The sequence below is a fragment of the Rosa chinensis genome, chromosome 5, assembly GCF_002994745.2.
Source record: "Rosa chinensis cultivar Old Blush chromosome 5, RchiOBHm-V2, whole genome shotgun sequence".
Classification (NCBI taxonomy): domain Eukaryota; kingdom Viridiplantae; phylum Streptophyta; class Magnoliopsida; order Rosales; family Rosaceae; genus Rosa; species Rosa chinensis.
In genome coordinates this window covers 64,130,619-64,149,987 of record NC_037092.1, presented here as the reverse complement: position 1 = coordinate 64,149,987, position 19,369 = coordinate 64,130,619, and the positions used below count along the sequence as shown (strand labels likewise).

The 19,369-nt window shown below is 38.6% G+C and overlaps 1 protein-coding gene and 1 pseudogene across 5 annotated transcripts; one reads left to right on the top strand and one right to left on the bottom strand.

Moving 5' to 3' along the window:
• The first annotated feature begins 3,831 nt into the window (after positions 1 to 3,831).
• On the top strand, positions 3,832 to 7,477 carry LOC112166903 (protein ENHANCED DOWNY MILDEW 2). 5 transcript variants are annotated; one of them, XM_024303830.2, is made up of 10 exons: positions 3,832 to 3,990; positions 4,216 to 4,365; positions 4,525 to 4,689; positions 4,787 to 4,951; positions 5,309 to 5,400; positions 5,501 to 5,597; positions 5,701 to 5,805; positions 6,401 to 6,648; positions 6,759 to 6,857; positions 7,187 to 7,477. In XM_024303830.2, exons 3-10 carry the CDS (start codon positions 4,669 to 4,671, stop codon positions 7,368 to 7,370), a joined length of 1,011 nt encoding a protein of 336 aa, XP_024159598.1. In that variant the 5' UTR covers positions 3,832 to 3,990; positions 4,216 to 4,365; positions 4,525 to 4,668; the 3' UTR covers positions 7,371 to 7,477. The 5 variants fall into 5 exon arrangements, with proteins under 5 accessions (XP_024159598.1, XP_024159596.1, XP_040361316.1 ...); XM_024303828.2 differs by having other exon boundaries at positions 3,833 to 3,990; positions 4,216 to 4,401; XM_040505382.1 differs by having other exon boundaries at positions 3,837 to 3,990; positions 4,145 to 4,401.
• A 2,003-nt stretch (positions 7,478 to 9,480) lies between these two features.
• On the bottom strand, positions 9,481 to 10,588 carry LOC112167950 (annotated as a pseudogene).
• Between the last annotated feature and the right edge of the window lie 8,781 nt (positions 10,589 to 19,369).

Genomic DNA, 19,369 nt, shown 5'->3' with positions numbered 1-19,369 from the left:
ATGCAAACCAAGGGACGACTTATTGAGTCACTGGAGCATCTCTCTCTAAAACCTAGAGAGAGAAAACAGATCTGAGAAAACCTATCTCCTTCCCCCTTCTCTCTTGCCAGATCTAGATCGAAGGCTTGAGAGTTGGGGGCGGTCTCTCTCGTTTGGCTTCTCTGTTTTCTCAGTTCCTCTGTTCTTCATCTTTTTCTCTTGCTTCTCTCACACCCCTATGGTGATTTTCACCCATCTTGTGGTGATTTTGCTGGCTCATGTCCAGTTCTAGAGGACTTTGTTCCTCCTCTCTTTGCCGATCAACCCAAAAAAATTTTAGATCCAAAAAACTCCATGATTCCCCTCACCCATCACCTCACACCAGCTCCCCTCCATCTACCAAAGACCTGCTCCATCAAGGATTTAGTGGTTACCTCTTAAAAGTGAGAATCACTTACCAAAAGGAGTATGGGTGCTCACGCATGGGTATTTCACCCCCCATTCACCACTGGATTTTTTCTTTGTTATTGTCTTCTGTCCCATTTCGGTGGCTTTGTTCCCTTCCCGGTTTGAGTCTCTCTGGTGGAGAACAGAGAATCAATGTGTGGTATTGGTTCATTTCTCTCATCCCCTTTAACTTTGGTTTTGACTGGATCTGCTTTTTAGGATTGTTCTGGCAACGGTTATTCGATACTCATCACCTCGATTTAGCACTTCTCGCATCCTCTTGGCTTCTGGCGGTGGCGGTGGTGGCGACTACAGCGGCGGCTGTTCGGAAGAGTTTGGGTGGCGGCGGCTGTGTTAGTATTGTAGGAGTTGATGTTTTATTTAATTTTTAGGGTTACACTCTTTTGCCCTATCCATGTGGATTATGGTTGAGTTGTAATTTTCCTTATTGGGTTTATTTGTACTTGGGACTTGTTTTGGGCACATTCCATTGGGTTTACTCCCATTGGTAATTATTAATGAAGCTTCATTAATATCCAAAAAAAAAGGAACGACTAGTCTCTTTTGTTTTTCCTTTTCTTTTATTGAAATTAAGAACAAGTCTTTATGGCCTTGGGAAGGAGGAAACTAAGAGAACACTTTCTACTAGCACAGTACAACTTTCCCTCTCTCGCGTGCATATATATATATATATATATATATATATATCTATATCTTACGGTACAGATTTCTATATTTTGACCACTTATCGATCACATATTCACATCTTAATCGTTTAGTTTTTAGGTCCTAATGTATAGATCATATCTTACAATTTTCAGCCAAATTGATGATCGTTAAGGCATCCAAAACTGCAATCTACACGAACGGTTCAGGTTTGACAGATTCAGTTCGTTCGTGTAAATTGCAGTTTTGGATGTCTTAACGATCATCAATTTGACTGAAAATTTGCAGATATGATCTATACATTAGGACCTAAAAACTGAACGGTTAAGATATGAATATATGATCGAAAAGTGGTCAAAATATGGAAATCCGTACCATAAGCTAAGTTAAGGACCTCCTTAGCATAAAAGGACTCTGTGTGTGTGTGTGTGCATATTGTAGATATTATTATCTGTATGGCTGTCCACGTAAATACTCATTAGTTATGTACTTTGATGTAAACCCTACCTCTATATAAAGGAGGCTAATGAGACTGAATGAGAGTACTTCTTCTTCCTCCCAATTATTCTCTCTATCTTCTTTCTACTATATAACACGTTATCAGCACGCTTTGCTCTTATTTATTTTTCTGAAAACTCTATGATGATCTAAGAGTTTTTGGGGCAAGCAGGTTGCTTTTTGACCTAACTCATGATCTATGGGTTTATCCTTTTAGATTGACTTATGCGATTGCATATTCTTGTGATGATTTTTTATCAAATTAACATCGTTTGCGATACCTGTATATTGCAAGTCGGTTATATGCATAGATACAGAGCCCAAGACCATTTACGCATGCCTTCTACATATTGCAGGACTGCTTAACTTTTCCAATTATGCAAAAACTAATATATGATTTGTTTCTTAACTCCTAGATGACGAATGGCTTGATTCTCTACATATTATATAATTGCTTAACTTTTCCAACTTGTTGCTTTTGACCGTACCTTATAATCACTACTGTGTTATATATGTACCATCTATGTTTTGTTTAATTTCAATTGCAGCCTGTTCCTTTTATTTCGACCATGACATTTTGTTTTTGATATTAGAGCTAGCATAGTGGATCTTTTATAGTATAGCATATTTTATTGTATAATCGGTGCTAGCTAATGGTGCAACTGTATATTATGTTTCAAAATTGATAGTCATCATATCATATATGCAATACCCGAATTGAAATATAGTTGTGGTACAGTGCGAATTGGAACACACATAATTGAAAGAAACTCAGGTATGTTGGTATAGTTTCAATCTTAATTTACTCTCTTTACTATTAATTCCAGCAATGAATAAAGTCACATATGTAACTGTGAATTTGTAATCGCAAGAGATCAAAACAAAAGCTTCATGATCCAATTACGCGAGGACCTGAAGTTCCTCAAGAGTTATACAATTAAAACTGTGATATAACTTTTCTCAGAGCCTATACAATTAACGAGGGCCAGAAGTTCCTCAGAATTATACAATGATCAAAATCGCATGTTGCTTGATCCCTGATCAGATGGAGACCTGAAGTTCCTCTAGGATCATGAAATGTAAATTGGAAAAATGAAATGTAAATTGGAAAATTGTGACATGAAGTCTCTCAAATTTATACAATTACAAGGCCCAGAAGATCCTCAGAGTTATATAATCGAGTATATGAACTCACATATTTTTGATCCCCAATAATTATAAGAGGGCCAGAAGTTCCGTAAAATGTTTGGGTATTGGGGTTCCCTCCTCTGCACGACAATATGAATTTGAAGTTCAATTTTGAACACTTGCCAAAGCTAGAAGCTACGTTCTCCACAAGATAAAATTATGTTCTTGTTCTTGTGTGATTAGAGGAGAGAAAAAAAAGATTATCATTTTGAGAAGTTAAGCAGACCAGAAGTTCTGTGTAATTTCTTTATTAATGGAACCAAAAGTTTCCACAGTTAATTTTATTGCATAGTTTATCTATTTATTTTTCCTCGCAATTTTTCTATTTTATTATGTACTTTCATTATAGTACTTATCTTTTAAATAATTTTTTTTGTTACTCATACGGACCAGCAGTCCTATACCTCGAACATATGAATTTCGAATGTAATATTTTTGAACCAGAAGTTCAAAAATTTCATACCAGAATTTGAAGTTCTAACAGTAAACTCAAACCCGAACCTTTGAGTATAAAATATAAATTAGTTAAAAGTGAACTTGAAGATTCACTTTCGTCACCTCTAGCCTGAAGTTTCGAGCACCAAATTTATTTGAACCCAAAGTTCAAATTACGGAATATTAGAACTTGCAATTCATAGAAAAAAAATATTTGAACTTGAAGCTTCGATTACAGATATACATTCACAGTTTATTTAACTCTATATCCACTTCGAACCAGAAGTTTCAATGAATTCTCGTATGTCGTTTGATAAGTTTTTTGTACAGCTGTACAAGAAGTTCACTCCACCTTAGAACTTGGAGGTCTAATTGTGCAGACTCGAGCTATAAGTCTCGAGTAAACATATATAGACAATTTATCATAAAGTTTTAATCTACACTACTTACAAGGACACGTTTTAATTGAAGTGCCCTAAATACCTTAAGAGGACGAGAAAAAAAAAAACAGGGCAACATTAGCCTTTTTTGTTTTGGCCAAACTTAAATTTTCCCACACAAAATTCGGCTAGAAGTCAAAAACTCCCTCCCTCCCGCTCCCTCTTTCCCACACAAATTTGGGCCAAAAGTTAAAAACTTCTCAGTTTTCACAGAGTCTCTCTCTCTCTCTCTCTCTCTCTCTCTCTCTCTCTCGTCTGCCATCTCTTTCTCGTCGAAACCAAATTGGAGCTCAGATTCTTTAGCTCTGAGCAAAATAAATCCGCTCCCCACGGATGGGTAATTCTCTCTCTTTCTTGATCTGTCGATTGCTTTTTCATTATTGCTCCCTCCCAAACAGAAAATCTGGAAAATTTATTGGAGAGAGAATGACAGTGTCTCTTTCCTCTCTCGTTGATTTTAACAACGTCGATCTCTCTGTGTTAGGTTCCAGTGTCTCCCTTCAATTCAGTGATTCAAAGTTTTGTTTTGTGCGTGGGTGTGAATTTGACTTAGGGATTTCAGGGAGGAAAGATTGAAAGAATCGGGGGCGATGGAGAAGGAGCTGGTGGAGGGGTTTGAGGAGGTGATGAAGGCGGCGGAACCCGCGAAATCGTGTGACGGAGATGCCGAGGAAAGCAATTCCTTGAGCCTTGGCCCGGTTGGGGATTACAGGTTGCAGTAGTGAATTGGCTGTGTTCTATGAAAATGGTCCTTTCACGATTGTCCCTTTGCTTTTTCTGATTGACTCTTGAATTTCCTGTTCTGATGTGGGTCTTGTTTAAGAACTGTGTTTACTGATGTTTCAATGATTGTTTTGTTTCTCTGTGGCAGTTCTGTTTGAAGGCTTCAGCTAGTAACTCAGACGGCGAGGACCGCAAGTTGACAAGAAAGGAGAAGGACGGAGGATGTAAGATCGAGTACACTACTGAAAAACCAGCCACGCCATTGCTGGACACAATCAATTACCCAGCTCACATGAAGAATCTATCAACACAGGTAGATACAGGCAACAAGTTTTGTTGTGGTGTTACTCCTCCGTCGCTTCATTCATCTATGTTGGTTTACTCATAGTTATCGAACCATTTTTCTTCAGGATCTCGAACAACTAGCAGCAGAGCTCAGAATGGATATTGTTCACAGTGTTTCACAGACAGGTGGGCATCTCAGTTTTAGCTTGGGTGTGGTGGAGCTATCAGTGGCATTGCATCATGTGTTCAGCACCCCTGACGATAAAATCATATGGGATGTTGGTCATCAGGTACAAAAAACATTATTTTCTAATTTGATTGGAAAGAACTGATACTGGTATTTATAATTAATTGATCAGAAGACATCAAATTATAGTTAATATAAATCCAAGATTTCAAGACATTGGTTGGCATAAGGTTTTTTATTCTTTATGCACTGTCTTTGTAATTATCATGGAAAGTTACACTGTTTTACATCTTTTTTATTAATGTGGCCTCTTTTTTGCTTCCCCAGCCCTGTTTTACAAATTCGAAACCAAAAATAAGTTCTCTCGCTAATCTGTTCACCCTTTTCATCATGCATACTGCTTTTATTCTTGAGTTCTGTTATCAACTTTATTTAATTAATTGAGCATGAACTCATTCAGGATATCCAAGTTAGAAAAAAGCCAGGATTGTCCACTGATGACATATTCGATACGGTTTGTGCTTTTTGTGATAATGGTGGCAGCCTTTTGTGGTATGCTCTTGTGTTGGCTAATTTCTAACAATCCTGAGATTATTTATATAATATAATGTCTAGAATCTATGGTTTTAATCGATTTTGTTATGTAAACCAGTTGTGAAGGGCGATGCCTAAGGTCCTTTCATGCAACTGTAAAGGACGGTGAGGGCTTTACTTGTGAATCTCTTGGATTTTCCCAGGATGAAGTAGATGTATGCTCCTTTATACTTCTAAGTCATGTTTCTTTCTTATTGGTTGTGTCTTTTTGGTATTTTTATTATTGATTGTTGTTGTGCTATGTTTTGAACTTGGTAGGCAATTCGAAAAATTGATTTCTACTGCAAGAACTGTCAATATAAACAGCATCAGTGCTATGCTTGTGGGAGGTTAGGATCCTCGGACAAATCTTTAGGTGCTGAGGTATGAATCAGTATTGTACTGATCTATCCCCATTACTGCCTGTGGTTTTGTTTTTTGTTGTTGTCATTTTGAAGGGAAGGTGTTGCAATTTTATTTTGATTGCAATAAACATTCATAATGACATTTTATTTGCATTTTGTAGTGCGCAGTGCATCGCGTATCCATTATTTCTGGTTGGCATTCATATCTTATATGATTCTCATTTTATCCAGAGTTTTAAGTTTTACAACATATATTACTCTGCTTCAATTTGTTTGTTCCACCACACCACACACACACAACCCCCCCTCCTCTCTGAAAAATGTTATTTTAGAAAATGTGAAACATATAGAAGAATGACTGGGTTCTTGTCAGCCTTGTGCCTTGTGGCCTTCAGTTTCGGTTGAATTGAAAGGCAATTCTTTATTCTCGGTTACTCTGGAGTATTGACTAAACTGCTAGTGGTTTGAGTTGTCATGTGAGTTTGTAATTGCTCTGTTTCTTGTAAATTGTGCTTTATGTATAGACTCGTGGGCTGCTGTTTGTGTCTGAGTTTGTGCACAATGAAAGTTTCTTTCATCAGAAGTTAGCACTGAGGTATATATATGAACTGTAGGTCTTCCCCTGCACTTCTGCAAGGTGTGGTCAGTTTTATCATCCTCATTGTATTGCAAAATTAAGATATCATGAGACCGGAGTTTCTGCAGAAGAACTTGAGAAAAGAATTATGCTGGGGGAATCTTTTACATGTCCAATTCACAAGTGCTGGTTTTGTAAGCAAGGAGAGAATAAGAAGGATCCTGAATTGCAGTTTGCTGTGTGTAGGCGTTGTCCTACATCCTACCACCGTAAATGCTTGCCACGGTATACTGGTGTCTTAATTGTGATCTCATTTATTTCCTTCAAATTTTCTGTTATAAGATCAAGGACTTTCATCGTGTCTAGTCGGTTGATGCAAAAACCAAATTTATCAGGGACATTCGTTTTGCAAAAGGCAAGGAAGGTGATGAGGAAGACATGGATACAAGAGCTTGGGAAGGTCTATTACCTGACCGTGTGCTAATATATTGCATGTAAGTAATAGTCTGGATCGGCTGCTGTTGTTCATTATTTTGTTTGCTATAGTTTTACTAATACTTTAGCTTTTTCTTCTGATTAGAAAACATAGAATAGTTATGCATCTTGCTCAGACTTAGAAAAGTTTTTGTTTGTGTAGTGTTGTTTCTTTATTCAACCTTACTATGGTTTTTATATTCAACCAACTCAGGATTGTTTCTGTGTTCAAGTATATTTTTGTTCATGGAAATCCTATCACTTGCTCATGCTTAGAAATGTTTTTGTTTGAGTAATTTTGTTTCTTTATTCAACCTTACTATGGTCGTTTTTTTATATTCTGCTGTAGGTACTTGCAAAAGCACAGCTTTGACTCTATGTTTATTCTGAAGGCATTCACTTACAAACATTGTTCTAAAAGTTCATCAAGTGATAATATCTACAGCCAATCCAAGCAGAGCACAACATGGTTTTTCTATTTGAACCCTTCACTGTCAAGAAATCAAATATACTGTAAACAATTAGAATGCTAGTGTAGTCTATCCCAAATACTCAATATCTTGAATTATCCTCATTTGTAATCAAGTGATTTGAGATTGTATTGAATTGAATATTGCTAGTTTGAAGATCGTTTTGGTTGGCAAGTCATATGTATTGTGATATGGACTTGAATTGGAGTATAGATCATACTTTTAATATATATTTTTTTGGACGATTTTTTAGTTTTAAGGACACGGTTTATGCGTCCTCTATTATATTTAAGGACATCTATTCTCAGATATAAGGACACAACTCAAGTGTCCTCTTGTACATATAAGGACACTGTTTTTGATAATATAAGGACACAAATCAAGTGTTCTCTTATAGTTACAAGGACACTGTTTTTGATGATATAAGGACACAATTCAAGTGTCCTCTTGTAGATACAAGGACACTGATTTTTTGCTTTTAAGGACACTGTTTAAGTGTCCTCGTAGGGAAAAGATGACACTTTTTCAGTGTCCTTGTATGTGACTTATAATGACTCCCGGATAGAGGACACGTTTTTTGCGTGTCCTTAAATGTAATAGAGGACTCATTTTCAATGTCCTTAAATCATGTTTTTCTAGTAGTGCTAGGTCAACCTCAAACCTGAAGCTTTGAGGGGATTATTTTGACACCAATTTAAAAGTAAGCAGATATTTAACCGTTGGTTTATGACGAATGAGTATGAGTATACCCTAAATTTGTGATCGTGGATTTTGTAATTAAAAGAGATCAAAACCTGTAGTTCCTGATCCTTAATTACATGAGAACTTGAAGTTCCTCAATGATCAAACCAACTAGATGACCATCTAAAGTCCTTCACTCATAAGTTATGGTCATGAAATAATTTAAACTCGACATTTCGAATATATCATTTTGGCCAGAAGTTCAAAATGCATTTGATGTTAATCTACATCAAACAACAATATAATAATTGAACGTCATGCTTTAACAGGAGAGGAAGCAGGGGCAGAACCGTAATTTGATGATCGGCTCGGCTCGAGCCGATACACCAAACCGCTTATGAACAGTATGAATACTGAATAGTAAACCAAACTTTCGTATATTAGAATTAGAATGAAGTGGAGGCGCTCCTACTGATCTTTATGTTGGCAAGACTACCACTAATTATGTTGAAGTCGTGATTGTTTAATCTATTTTATAGGGCACCCAAGCTAAACCAAGGCTAGCATGTACACCATAATATGATGGAAGTATGTTTCCAGAAAGATTAATTAGCGTTAATTACAATCATGATGACATTGACGATGATGATGATGATTAGAGGGGTTTTAAGATTGACCGTTTCAATAAAGAAGATCTAGAATGGACTGGCACGAATAAAATTGGCATTCAACAAAAACAAGATAATTCATTCCCTAATAAATAAGTAAATAAACTCAATTCCCAGCAAGTACCCAGAAAGTACATGTGGTTAACCATGGCAAAGAGATGAAGTGGCATAGATAATATTGGCCTTGATCATCCAGAAGACTTCTAGCTTCTGCCCTGCATCACCAAGACACGTCGACCTTTTACAGCTCAAACAAGTTCATGTTGCGAGAAAACATGGTTTCAACCTTCACCTCCACAGAATTTGAAACAAAGATGTTCAAATAGTGTAGAGGCTATGATTAAACTTGAGGCATGCCAGTCTTGACCAACTGTAGGCTGTCGAAACCTGTAAGTTTATGAATAGGGAGAAGAAGAGGCCATGCTTCACTTTGGTATTCTGTAAAGAAAGATGATGAAAGTCTAGTTTGGAGCTGTGAATGTGCAGAGCTAGTGTTAAATTTGAGGAATGTCATACTCTTGACCAAGTCTGTGGCTCTGTTAATTAATTTTAAGTGGGAGAAGGCTGTTCAGATCAGGAAATTGGAATCCTTGAGGTCGTGGGCTGGGCTTGACTTAGACAATGGGATAGCCAATGCTCAATAGGTAAAAGATAATGAGAATCTGCAATATTTCATAATGAGGCTGTTACAATAGAAAATAAGTGCCTACATAATGAGATAGTACGTATTGTCACCTGATGAGAACACTCATAGATAGTTCACTGAAATATTGTTCATTATACAGATTGATGCCTTCAGTTAAAATATAAATGCAGATTACGTGCTATTGTATTGAAACCAATGTAGTAGAAGAATCTGTCACCGCAGGGGATTTAGGAGGAGAAAATAAGCAAGGCTTAGGTGGTATTTGTAAGGACTCCACACTCCCTACCAACATTTCTATGACTTCTTTCATGGCTGGCCTGTTTGAAGGGTCCGTTTGTATACACCACAAACTCACAATTATCATCTTCCTTGCTCTTACTTTGTCTTCCTCATTCACGATGCTCTGCAGGCCAAGTTCTTGATCCAATTCAAGACGCTTGTAAATCCAGTGTGGAAAGTATATCTCACTACTATTATCAGCTTGAACATTGATGTTTCTTCTTCCTCCAACCATCTCCGAAAGCATCATTCCATAACTATACACATCAGATTTGTGCGGCCCCTCCAAAGTTTCTACAGAACACCTCTGGAGCAATGTATCCAGCAGTACCTCTTGCACCCAACATCAACACAATACTCTCTTTCCTGTCACATATTTTGGCAAGGCCGAAATCAGATATTTTCGGCCAGAAGTTCTCATCAAGAAGAATGTTATGAGGCTTGATGTCAAAATGCAAAATTTTTGTGTTGCAGCCACGATGTAAATACTCAAGTCCTTGAGCAATGCCAATTGAAATTCGCTCCAATGTTTCCCATCCCAAGTGATGACCTTTTTGGGGAATCTTTGCATCGAAGATAAACTTTTCTAGTGATCCATTATGCATGAATTCATAGATGAGAGCTCTTTTTGAACCCTCAAAACAAAACCCCAACAAGCTGACAATGTTGACATGGGAAGTTCTACTAATGGTGGCCACTTCATTCATGAATTCTCCTCCATCTCCTTTAGATCTGTTCAAGACCTTTACTGCTACAAGACTGCCGTCCGGTAACTTACCTTTGTATACACTACCAAAGCCCCCCTGCCCCAATTTTGTTTTGAAGGAGTTGGTCATCATCTTAATATCCAAATAGCTGTATCTTTTAACTTGAAGTGGCCCATAGTTCCTTAGAAAGGACGTCTTAACAATTTTACAACTTTTGTCTTGCTTCTTCAAAAAGAAAAAAGATCTATCAAATGATAAATTCCCCCTGAATAAGAGGCCAGCAATGATCACTATAGCCATGAATCCAGCAACTGCACTGACTGATGAAACAACAAAATGGCAAAGTCATGGAATAAAACTATAAACCAGCTTTTCTAAAATTTTGGCCATAAAAGCTTTTATAGTAACATTCAAATGAGAAGGAATTTTTTAAAGAGGTATTGAGAAAAAACCATGTATATTTTTATATCAATCAACACCAAATCCACGTAGGCAAACATTTATTTTAGAGTATTGAGGTATAATTAATATTTTTTCTTATTTTTCTATATGCTTGACTTACCCTTAGGGAATCTTTCTTACAGAGTGTTGATATATAATTATAACATTTTGAAAAGTATGTGATTTATGGCTTAATTCATGCATGCTTTGATTTCAAATTTTTATTGAGGAAAACTTTTATATATAGCATGATTTCAAACTATACAAATACTAGTTTAGTTCCTGCATGTAGACCATAAGAAAGAAGTTCAAATTTTTTGTTGTGAACTTATGTATCACCTATGCATTCGTGACCATATTTTCTTTCGAAAGTATGGTATCTACTAATAAGGAATGTTATTCATGAGATTTAGTTTCTAAAATCTTTTCTTTTCTCATCACTGTACCCTGAGTTTTCTTATAATAAATTATTTTGTTCTAGGTTTGAACTTTTCCTTTTGTATATTGTCATATTAATTTGATCATTGTTCATTCTAAAAAATGTTACCTAATCAATAGATATATGCATATAGGGATAAGTTAGAGATTTTCAATCGAAGAAATATGGTCAACTCGCAATGATAGGATACCTAAGAAAGATATTGATATGAAAATTGTTTAGGTTGTAATTAAAAAAAAAAAAAAACCTATTAGATAGGTTAAAAACTTAAACCTCTATCCTTAAGTAACCTTTGATGAAAAGCACATAATCTACCTTTAAAATAGAAAGTTTAAATTACTAAAAAGTAAATTTCAGATTCATTTAAATCTATAAAGCCTTTGAATTAAAAAAAAATCTAAAGAAAAGCTCCATAATTCTAGCAATAATGATGACGAGAATGGGCCCAGTTTAGCCCAAAAATCATAAAAGAAGCTAAATAGGATCAAGAAGAGTGATTAAAAAATTGGTAACTCATGCTTAATGAGGTAACTAGCCGCTGAAATATTTAAGAAAATTTGGTGTTGGACTTTTCGGGTTACTCGTGCAAAAAGACAAGTCTTAATTGTGAATCAGATTGGGATCAACTTTTGGCCAGAATGTCTGTTGGAAACGCATGATACCTTTTCAGAATGGGAATGAGGAGGTCTTCGAGACCCTCTTTTGTGAGCCCTGTCAGATTTAGGCTAAAATATATAGTTTTAATTTGATTCGGGATTTATTATTTTTAGGCTAGTTTTACATTCTTTTTAGCATTCTTTTTACTTTTGGGCTCTTAGTTTCCTTTATAATTTTGATTCTTTAGGATTTCTTGTTAGATTATAATTATAATTATGATTAGGTCTTGGATGCCTATATAAGTACCATCATGTTTTGTATTATGAACAAGTTTATCATATCAGATTTAATAAAAATGAGAGTTTTTCTCTAGTTCTCTGCTGGATTCCAGATTTATCTATTTAGGGTTTATTACTTGTAAACCCAGGTTACCTCCGACTGCGTTAGGTGGTATCAAAGCAGGTCTTCCCTATCTCTTTTTATTTATCTTTGTAGCAATGATTGATGAACGTGCTCCAGTTACAAGAGCGGATTTGGATGCTCTTATCGCTTAGATGACAGCTGCCATGAACGCTCAAATGGTAGAATTTTGTGGGTTGTTGGAAGAAATGAACAACAACAACTGTAACAGAGGCGGGGAAGGACAACGTGCTAGGGCTCCACATGGTGGTAGAGGTGATGTTGATTATGATTATGAGGATCTCAGAACCAAGGCTGATATTCCTTACTTGAGGATGAATTCCTGGGTTGAGAGGTTCTTCAATCTAATGGATATCCTGGAGAATAAGCAAGTTAGGATGGTTTCTCGGAAGCTGAAGAAAGATGCTGCTTATTGGTGGGATCAGTCTGAGTTCTCGTCAAAGGGAAGGAAAAGAGCTTGTTCGGACATGGTGGAAGATGAAAAGTCTTCTTAGCAAAAAGTTTCTACTTAAGAGATTTTTCGATCAAGAATTACCCTCCTAAGATTTTTGGGAAGAAGTTAAAGTCCAAAGAATTTTCTTTGCCGATTGAGATTAATAGTTTATCAAAAGAAAAGCTAGAAGAATTTCTAATGGATCAGAAGAAACTCCACAAGAAATTATCCATGATGACCAAGAAGAGGTTAAAGATGAAATTGTTCATGTAGATATGATTATTAATAATGAAGAAGTTTTGGAGCCTAAAATAAATCATTCAGATCCGGATATCATTCAAGAATGCAACCTTGAGAGCCGAGAAGAATCTACTAATGTTGCGTATGAGAGCCAAAATGCATATGACCGACTCATCTCTGGCGTTGGGTTCATGATTTGTGCCATCAAAGTTTGCAGAGGATCAGGCCAATAGCTCACAAGTTCAAGTGTCTAATTTTTTATATGGTTTCTTGTCTATCGATTCTTATTTTTTATTCAAAAGAAACTCGAGGGCGAGTTCTTTCATAGTGGAGGAGAATGATGTAGGACTAGAATGAGCCCAGTTTAGCCCAAAAACCATAAAAGTAAAGAAGCGGCGTAAAATCAAGAAAAGTTATTGGAAACTAAGTAACTCACGTGTAATGAGGTTACTAGCCGCTCGAATATTCATGAAGATTTGTTTTTGGAATTTTCTGGTTTCTCGTGCAAAAAGACATGTCTTAATTGTGAATCAGATTAGGATAAACTTCAAATGTCTGTTTGAAACGCATGATACCTTTCTAGAATGGGAACGAAGAGATCTTCAAGACTCACTTTTGTGAGCCATGTTAGATTTAGGCCAAAATATATTGTTTTAATTATCCGATTCAGGATTTAATATTTTTAGGCTAATTTTACATTCTATTTAGGTTTCTTTTTACTTTTGGGTTCTTAGTTTCCTTTATAATTTTGATTCTTTAGGATTTCTTGTTAGATTATGATTAGGTCTTGGATGCCTATAAAAGCACCGTCATGCTTTGTATTAGGAACAAGTTTATCATGTCAAATTTAATAAAAACGAGAGTTTTTCTCTAATTCTCTAGTGGACTCCAGATTTATCTTTTTAGGGTTTATTGCTTGTAAACCCATGTTATTTCTGACTGCGTCACCTAGGTTTTCCAGTTTAAATTACCAAAAAGTAAATTTCTTATTCATTTAAATCTATAAAGCTTTTGAATTTTTTTTTTTTAAAAAAAAATAGTAAAGAAAGGCTCCATAATTCTAGCAATAATGATGGGTAGAAGGAAAACTGCTATAATAATAGGACTGTTCAAGGAAAACCTAATTTGTGTTTAGCCCAAACTCTAGGTTACTTGACCTAGTGGTAATAGGATTTAATTAGAAGGATCTAGAATCCTAATCAATGTAGAATTACTTTCCTTGTATGATTGAGATTCTATGCATTGTAATCCTCTATATAAAGAGGCCCCTATTATCAATGAGAATACACAGCAAATTCCTCTCAAATTCAGTTTCTCTACAACACGTTATCAGCACGAAGCCCTAACCCTGAAATCCTAAATTCGTAGCCTTCAAATCCCAGAAACCACCGCCGCCCACCTTGAAGATCCCAACTCCAGGAGCCCAGAACCGGCGGCCTCACCCCCAGAACCGGCCACCGGAAAAAGCAAAGGTTCCCCTGCCCGGTTCAAAGCTTTCCTCACCACCTCCTGCAGCCATACTCGACCACCTGCAGCGTCTCCACCCCAGAAACCCGGAACTGGAAATTTCATCACCAGAACCGGCCAAAATTCCACCGAACCGGCCACCGGAATCCTCCTAAACCTGAACCGGCAGAGGAAAAAAAAAAAAAAAAAAAAAAAAAAAGGGGGAGGAGATCCTGTGCAGCCCACCTGCTGCAGGCCCAAGCCCAAAAGTTGGGCCCAAGTGCGGCAGGCCCACGTGCAGCAAGCCAAGCCACCGAGCCGCCAAACTAATCTGCCATGTCAGCGCGCGGACCTGCCACGTCAGCACCCGGTCAACGACAGGTCAACCCTCCGGTCAACGACCGGTCAACACTTTTCCGGCGACTTTTCCGGCCAACTTCCGGCGACTTTTCCGGCCAACTTCCCGACCACTTTTCCGGCGACTTTTCCGGCTAACTTCCAGCGACTTTTCCGGCCAACTTCCGACCACTTTTCCGGCGACTTTCCGGCTAACTTCCGGCAACTTTCCTGTCAGCTACAGTAATTCCGGCAGCTACAGTACTTCCCGGCGACGACTTTTTCCGATCATCTTTTTAAGGTAATTTTTCTAAAAGTTCCCGTTTTTGAAGTTTTATTTCAATTTCTTCTTCTTTTCTCGGGGACTTCCAACATCCCTTCTTCTACCCCCCTTTCTTCTTTATAGGGGAGACCAAAAGCCGAACTGTGGGGGTTCGTGCTCACTCCAAGCTTGGAGCTTGTAGAGTCCTCCAAACTTAGAGTTTGTTGAGAAGAAAACGATCGACCACATACATCGTTGTTTCGATCTAATCCAAAAACCCCTCTTGGAATCGGATTTTCTTAGAAGCGACTACGCTCAGAAAATCTCTAATTTCTTGGAAGCGACTACGCTCAGAAATTTAATAGTTTTTCGTGGTAGCCATTTCGCTCCGAAACTAACCCTAATCTTATGTTGTTTTTCAGGATGAGTAACCTGAACAAGTTGAACTTCGTTCCACTAGAAACAACTGGCGCAGGATACCATAGGTGGGTCCGAGATGTGCACCAACATCTTAAGGCTGATGGACTTCTGGGAGCCATCCAAGAGCCTGGTCAGAACGTGCTCTCCATTGAGCAAGCTACTGCTTTCGAAGCAAAACAAGCTAAAGCCATAATTCTCATGACAAGGCACATGAATGACGCGCTCGAAAATGAATACCTCAATGAGGAAGACCCAAGAAAGCTATGGGTAGAACTTGAGCAGCGATTTGGCAACGTTCGTGACTCCCTGCTTCCTGATTTAGAAGTGCGATGGCATAGCCTCCGCTTTTGTGATTTCAAGTCTGTGCTTGATTATAACTCGGAAGCTCTTCGTATCAAGTCTCTGATGGAGTTTTGTGGCCAAGCCATAACTGATACGATGTTGATCGAGAAGACTCTCTCTACCTTCCCTGTCTCTGCACTGATGATTTCAAAGAATTATCGGATTGATGTAAATGCAGGACGTATCACAAGGTTTCATGAGCTCATTGGCGCCATGAACGTAGCTGAAAAGCACGACAATATCCTTGTGAAGAACTATAATGCTAGACCCGTGGGAACTAAGCCTATTCCGGAGTCTAACTATAGTCGCGCCCCTAATGGAGGACGTAAGGAGCGAAACCCTAAGGATAGGGACAATTCTGGACATTCTGGTCCATATGTTCGCCCTAAAGAGGAAGGAAATCGCCAAGAGAGGCGTGCACGGAACCGTGGAGGTCAACGTGTGAAGAGAGAGAGAGGCGGAGCCTCCGACCATGGTCGTAACGCCACCAAGAGGATAGGTCGTCCAAATCGCGCCCCAATGGCGCCTCGATCAAGGGAGCCTGACCATAATGATGTTTGTTTTCGATGTGGATCAACTGAACATTGGGCCAAATCATGTACCGCACCCCAGAATGTTGCAAACGCATACAAGACGTATCGTGAAGCAAGGGAAGCGAATTACATGGCACAAGAAGATCAAGATGGCGATCTAGATCTAAGGGTGGAAGACTACAAGGATCAAGACCCAGAAACTGGCGCTTTTGATTAAGTCTTTTTATTTTCCAAGAGTTGTAGGCGATTGCCATATTACTTTTTATTGGATTAGATTTTCTTTGATCATAGAAACAATGATGTATTCCGTTGGCTTATGAATAAAATTTCGAGTTCTTTTCATTATGACTCAATTTTGATTCTGAGCATATGACTTTGTGACTACAATGGCTGGGCCATCAGTATTAATTCAAGGACATGGAATAGCCCAAGTTCCACTTGCCAAATGGCACCTTGATTACAGTTATCACAGAAACTCTCTACGCTCTTGGGGTAAATAGTACCCTATGAATAGCCAACGAATCCCATGCGAAAATGCATGTAGAGAACGGAAATGAGTTCCTTTGCATTACCTCTAATGATTGCGAACAAAGACGCATCTTAGAGAAGTTTATGTGTCGCTCTAGTGGACTTTATGTCACTATTCGAGCTATTAAATCCAATAAAGTTATGAGAGAAGATCTCTTGGACTTAGACACATATTGGCTTTGTCACGACAGGATAGGTCATCCTGGTCATGATATGATGATCCGTCTACAAAAAGACTTCACACGGACATCTTTTACTAAGCCTGTTCCTTAGGGAAATTAGGACTGAGACCGTCCTATGCAAAGGATATGACATTACTCATTCTGTTCTTACAAAGAATCCGTAGGGATTTTGTGGATTAATTCAACCAACTTGCGGACGCTTAAATATTTTATGATGTTGGTTGACACGCAAACACGCCGGTCACATGTTGTGCCATTGTCCACCTATAAATGCTGCTTATGCTACACTCCTAGCACATATCATATGACAACGGGCTCACTCCCCAGATCATCCTATTCATTCAATTGGATTTGACTATGCTAGAGAGTTTACATCGAAAGACTTTCGATGGATATTGCAATGGGCTTGATGTTGGACATCACATTTCCATGTACACACCCAATTGGTCTCGCGGAAACGACTACGATGGTAGTCCGAACATTGGTAATGCACACCAATCTTCTTACATCTGCTTGGGGTGATGCAATATCGCATGCAGCTATGCTAATTCGTCTACGACCTACCGCCACTCAATGTACCTATGCGTTACAGCTAGTGACTGGGTACATGTCTTTTGTACTTACGCACATTTGAGTGAGCCATTTATGTGCCAATTGCGCCGCCACAGCGCTCTATGATGGGTCTTTACAGACGAATAGGCAACTACGTTGGATTTGAGACTCCAACAATCGTCCGCCACTTAATGCCCTTGCAAGGCGATCTCATTACCGCTAGATTTGCGGGTTGTCACTTTGATGAGACAGTCTTCCCGTCGTTAGGGGGAGATAAGAACACAGATGTTCAACAGGAACGACAGGATTTGTCGTGGTCTGTCCCCACTATGTCTCATCTTGATCCCTATTAAAGTGACGAGATCACACAAATATGCTGCAAACATGCCTGCAAGGAAGGACGTAGCGCCACCCTACACGGAGGTAGGCATGGCGCCAATGCCAAAGAGAGTGGCACTATGGCGTTATAGGCCATGGCCCCAGCTAGGATGCGTGGGAGGCCCGTGGGTTCGAAGGATACTTTGGCACATTCCAATCCTTTGATCATCAAGACTCAAAATCCGTCTCATGAGTATCTTCCGGGTTATGGTTACCGTTGGGGGACGCCTCAACATCAGAACCTATTCCTGAGAATATAGAGCTCTATGAAACTTACACTAGTGTACATGAGACGTGGGATAAAAACTCCATCATAATTGATGATGTAGTTGCGCATTTCGTTGCGCATGAGTTTGTTGAGTAAGATGATATCGAACTACGCTCCGTTGATGAATGAATACCAACGTAGAGAGTTTTTGGCCTAAATGGAAAGATGCGATCCAGGTTAAGATGGATTCTCTAACGAAGAGGAAGGTTTTCCAGCTAGAGATGCCAACACCTCCTAACATAAAACCTGTTGACTAATGGGTCTTCGTTAGAAAGCGTGATGAGAAAAAGAGATGGCAATCTCGCCTTATGGCCAAGGCTTCTCACAAAACGCCCTGGAATCGACTACGATGAGACATATTCTCTCGTAATGGATGTCATTGCACTCCACTACCCTGTCAGTTTGGTAGTTTCCGAATAACTGAACATGCAGCTTACAAATATGGTCACTACGTATCTCTATAGGGATCTAGATACGGAATATACATGAAGGTTCATGGCGAACTTCATTTACCCAAGTCAAGTGGCTCTAGACCATGGAGCGCGTTTACAAAGAGGTTGAAACGCTCACTAAAGTGACTACTTGATTGGGAAGGGATATGCCCACGCGTTTCTATGACAAGTTTCGGATTCTATCGCGGTTCATGTTGGACATGATCTTCATTAGAAGCCCTTAAGGAGTTAAGGGAAACCGCTGAACACTTGAAATCCGAGTTTGAGATGAAGGATTTTGGGAAAACACGATTATGTCTCGGTTTGGAACTTGAGCATCGTGTCGATAGATGCTTAGGCATTTTGACAAGGTCAAGCCTTCGAGCACCCCCATGATCGTCCGTAGTCTTGATCCTAAAAAGGATCATCTTCGTCGAAAGGATGATGACGAAGATGTGCTAGAGGCAAAAGTGTCTTACTTAGTACAATAGGCGCATTATTATACTTATCCCAATGCACAAGACCGGACATCTCATATGTTGTGAACTTGTTAGCTAGATATAGCTCTACGCCAACGCGACGCCATTGAATTGGTGTAAAAGATATCTTTCGATACTTGAGATGTATGAATGATATGGGCTTGTTCTATCCCTACAAAGAGATGATGGATTCGGACCCATCACACACCAGAAACGCCGCCAACGCTGGCCTGCGTTCTCTATCCCCATCCCAAAACGACATGTGTTTTGGAAGGTTTTGCTGATGTTGGGTATCTCTCTGACCCACACAATGGTCATTCCCAAACTAGTTAAGTGTTCACCATGGGAAAAGAC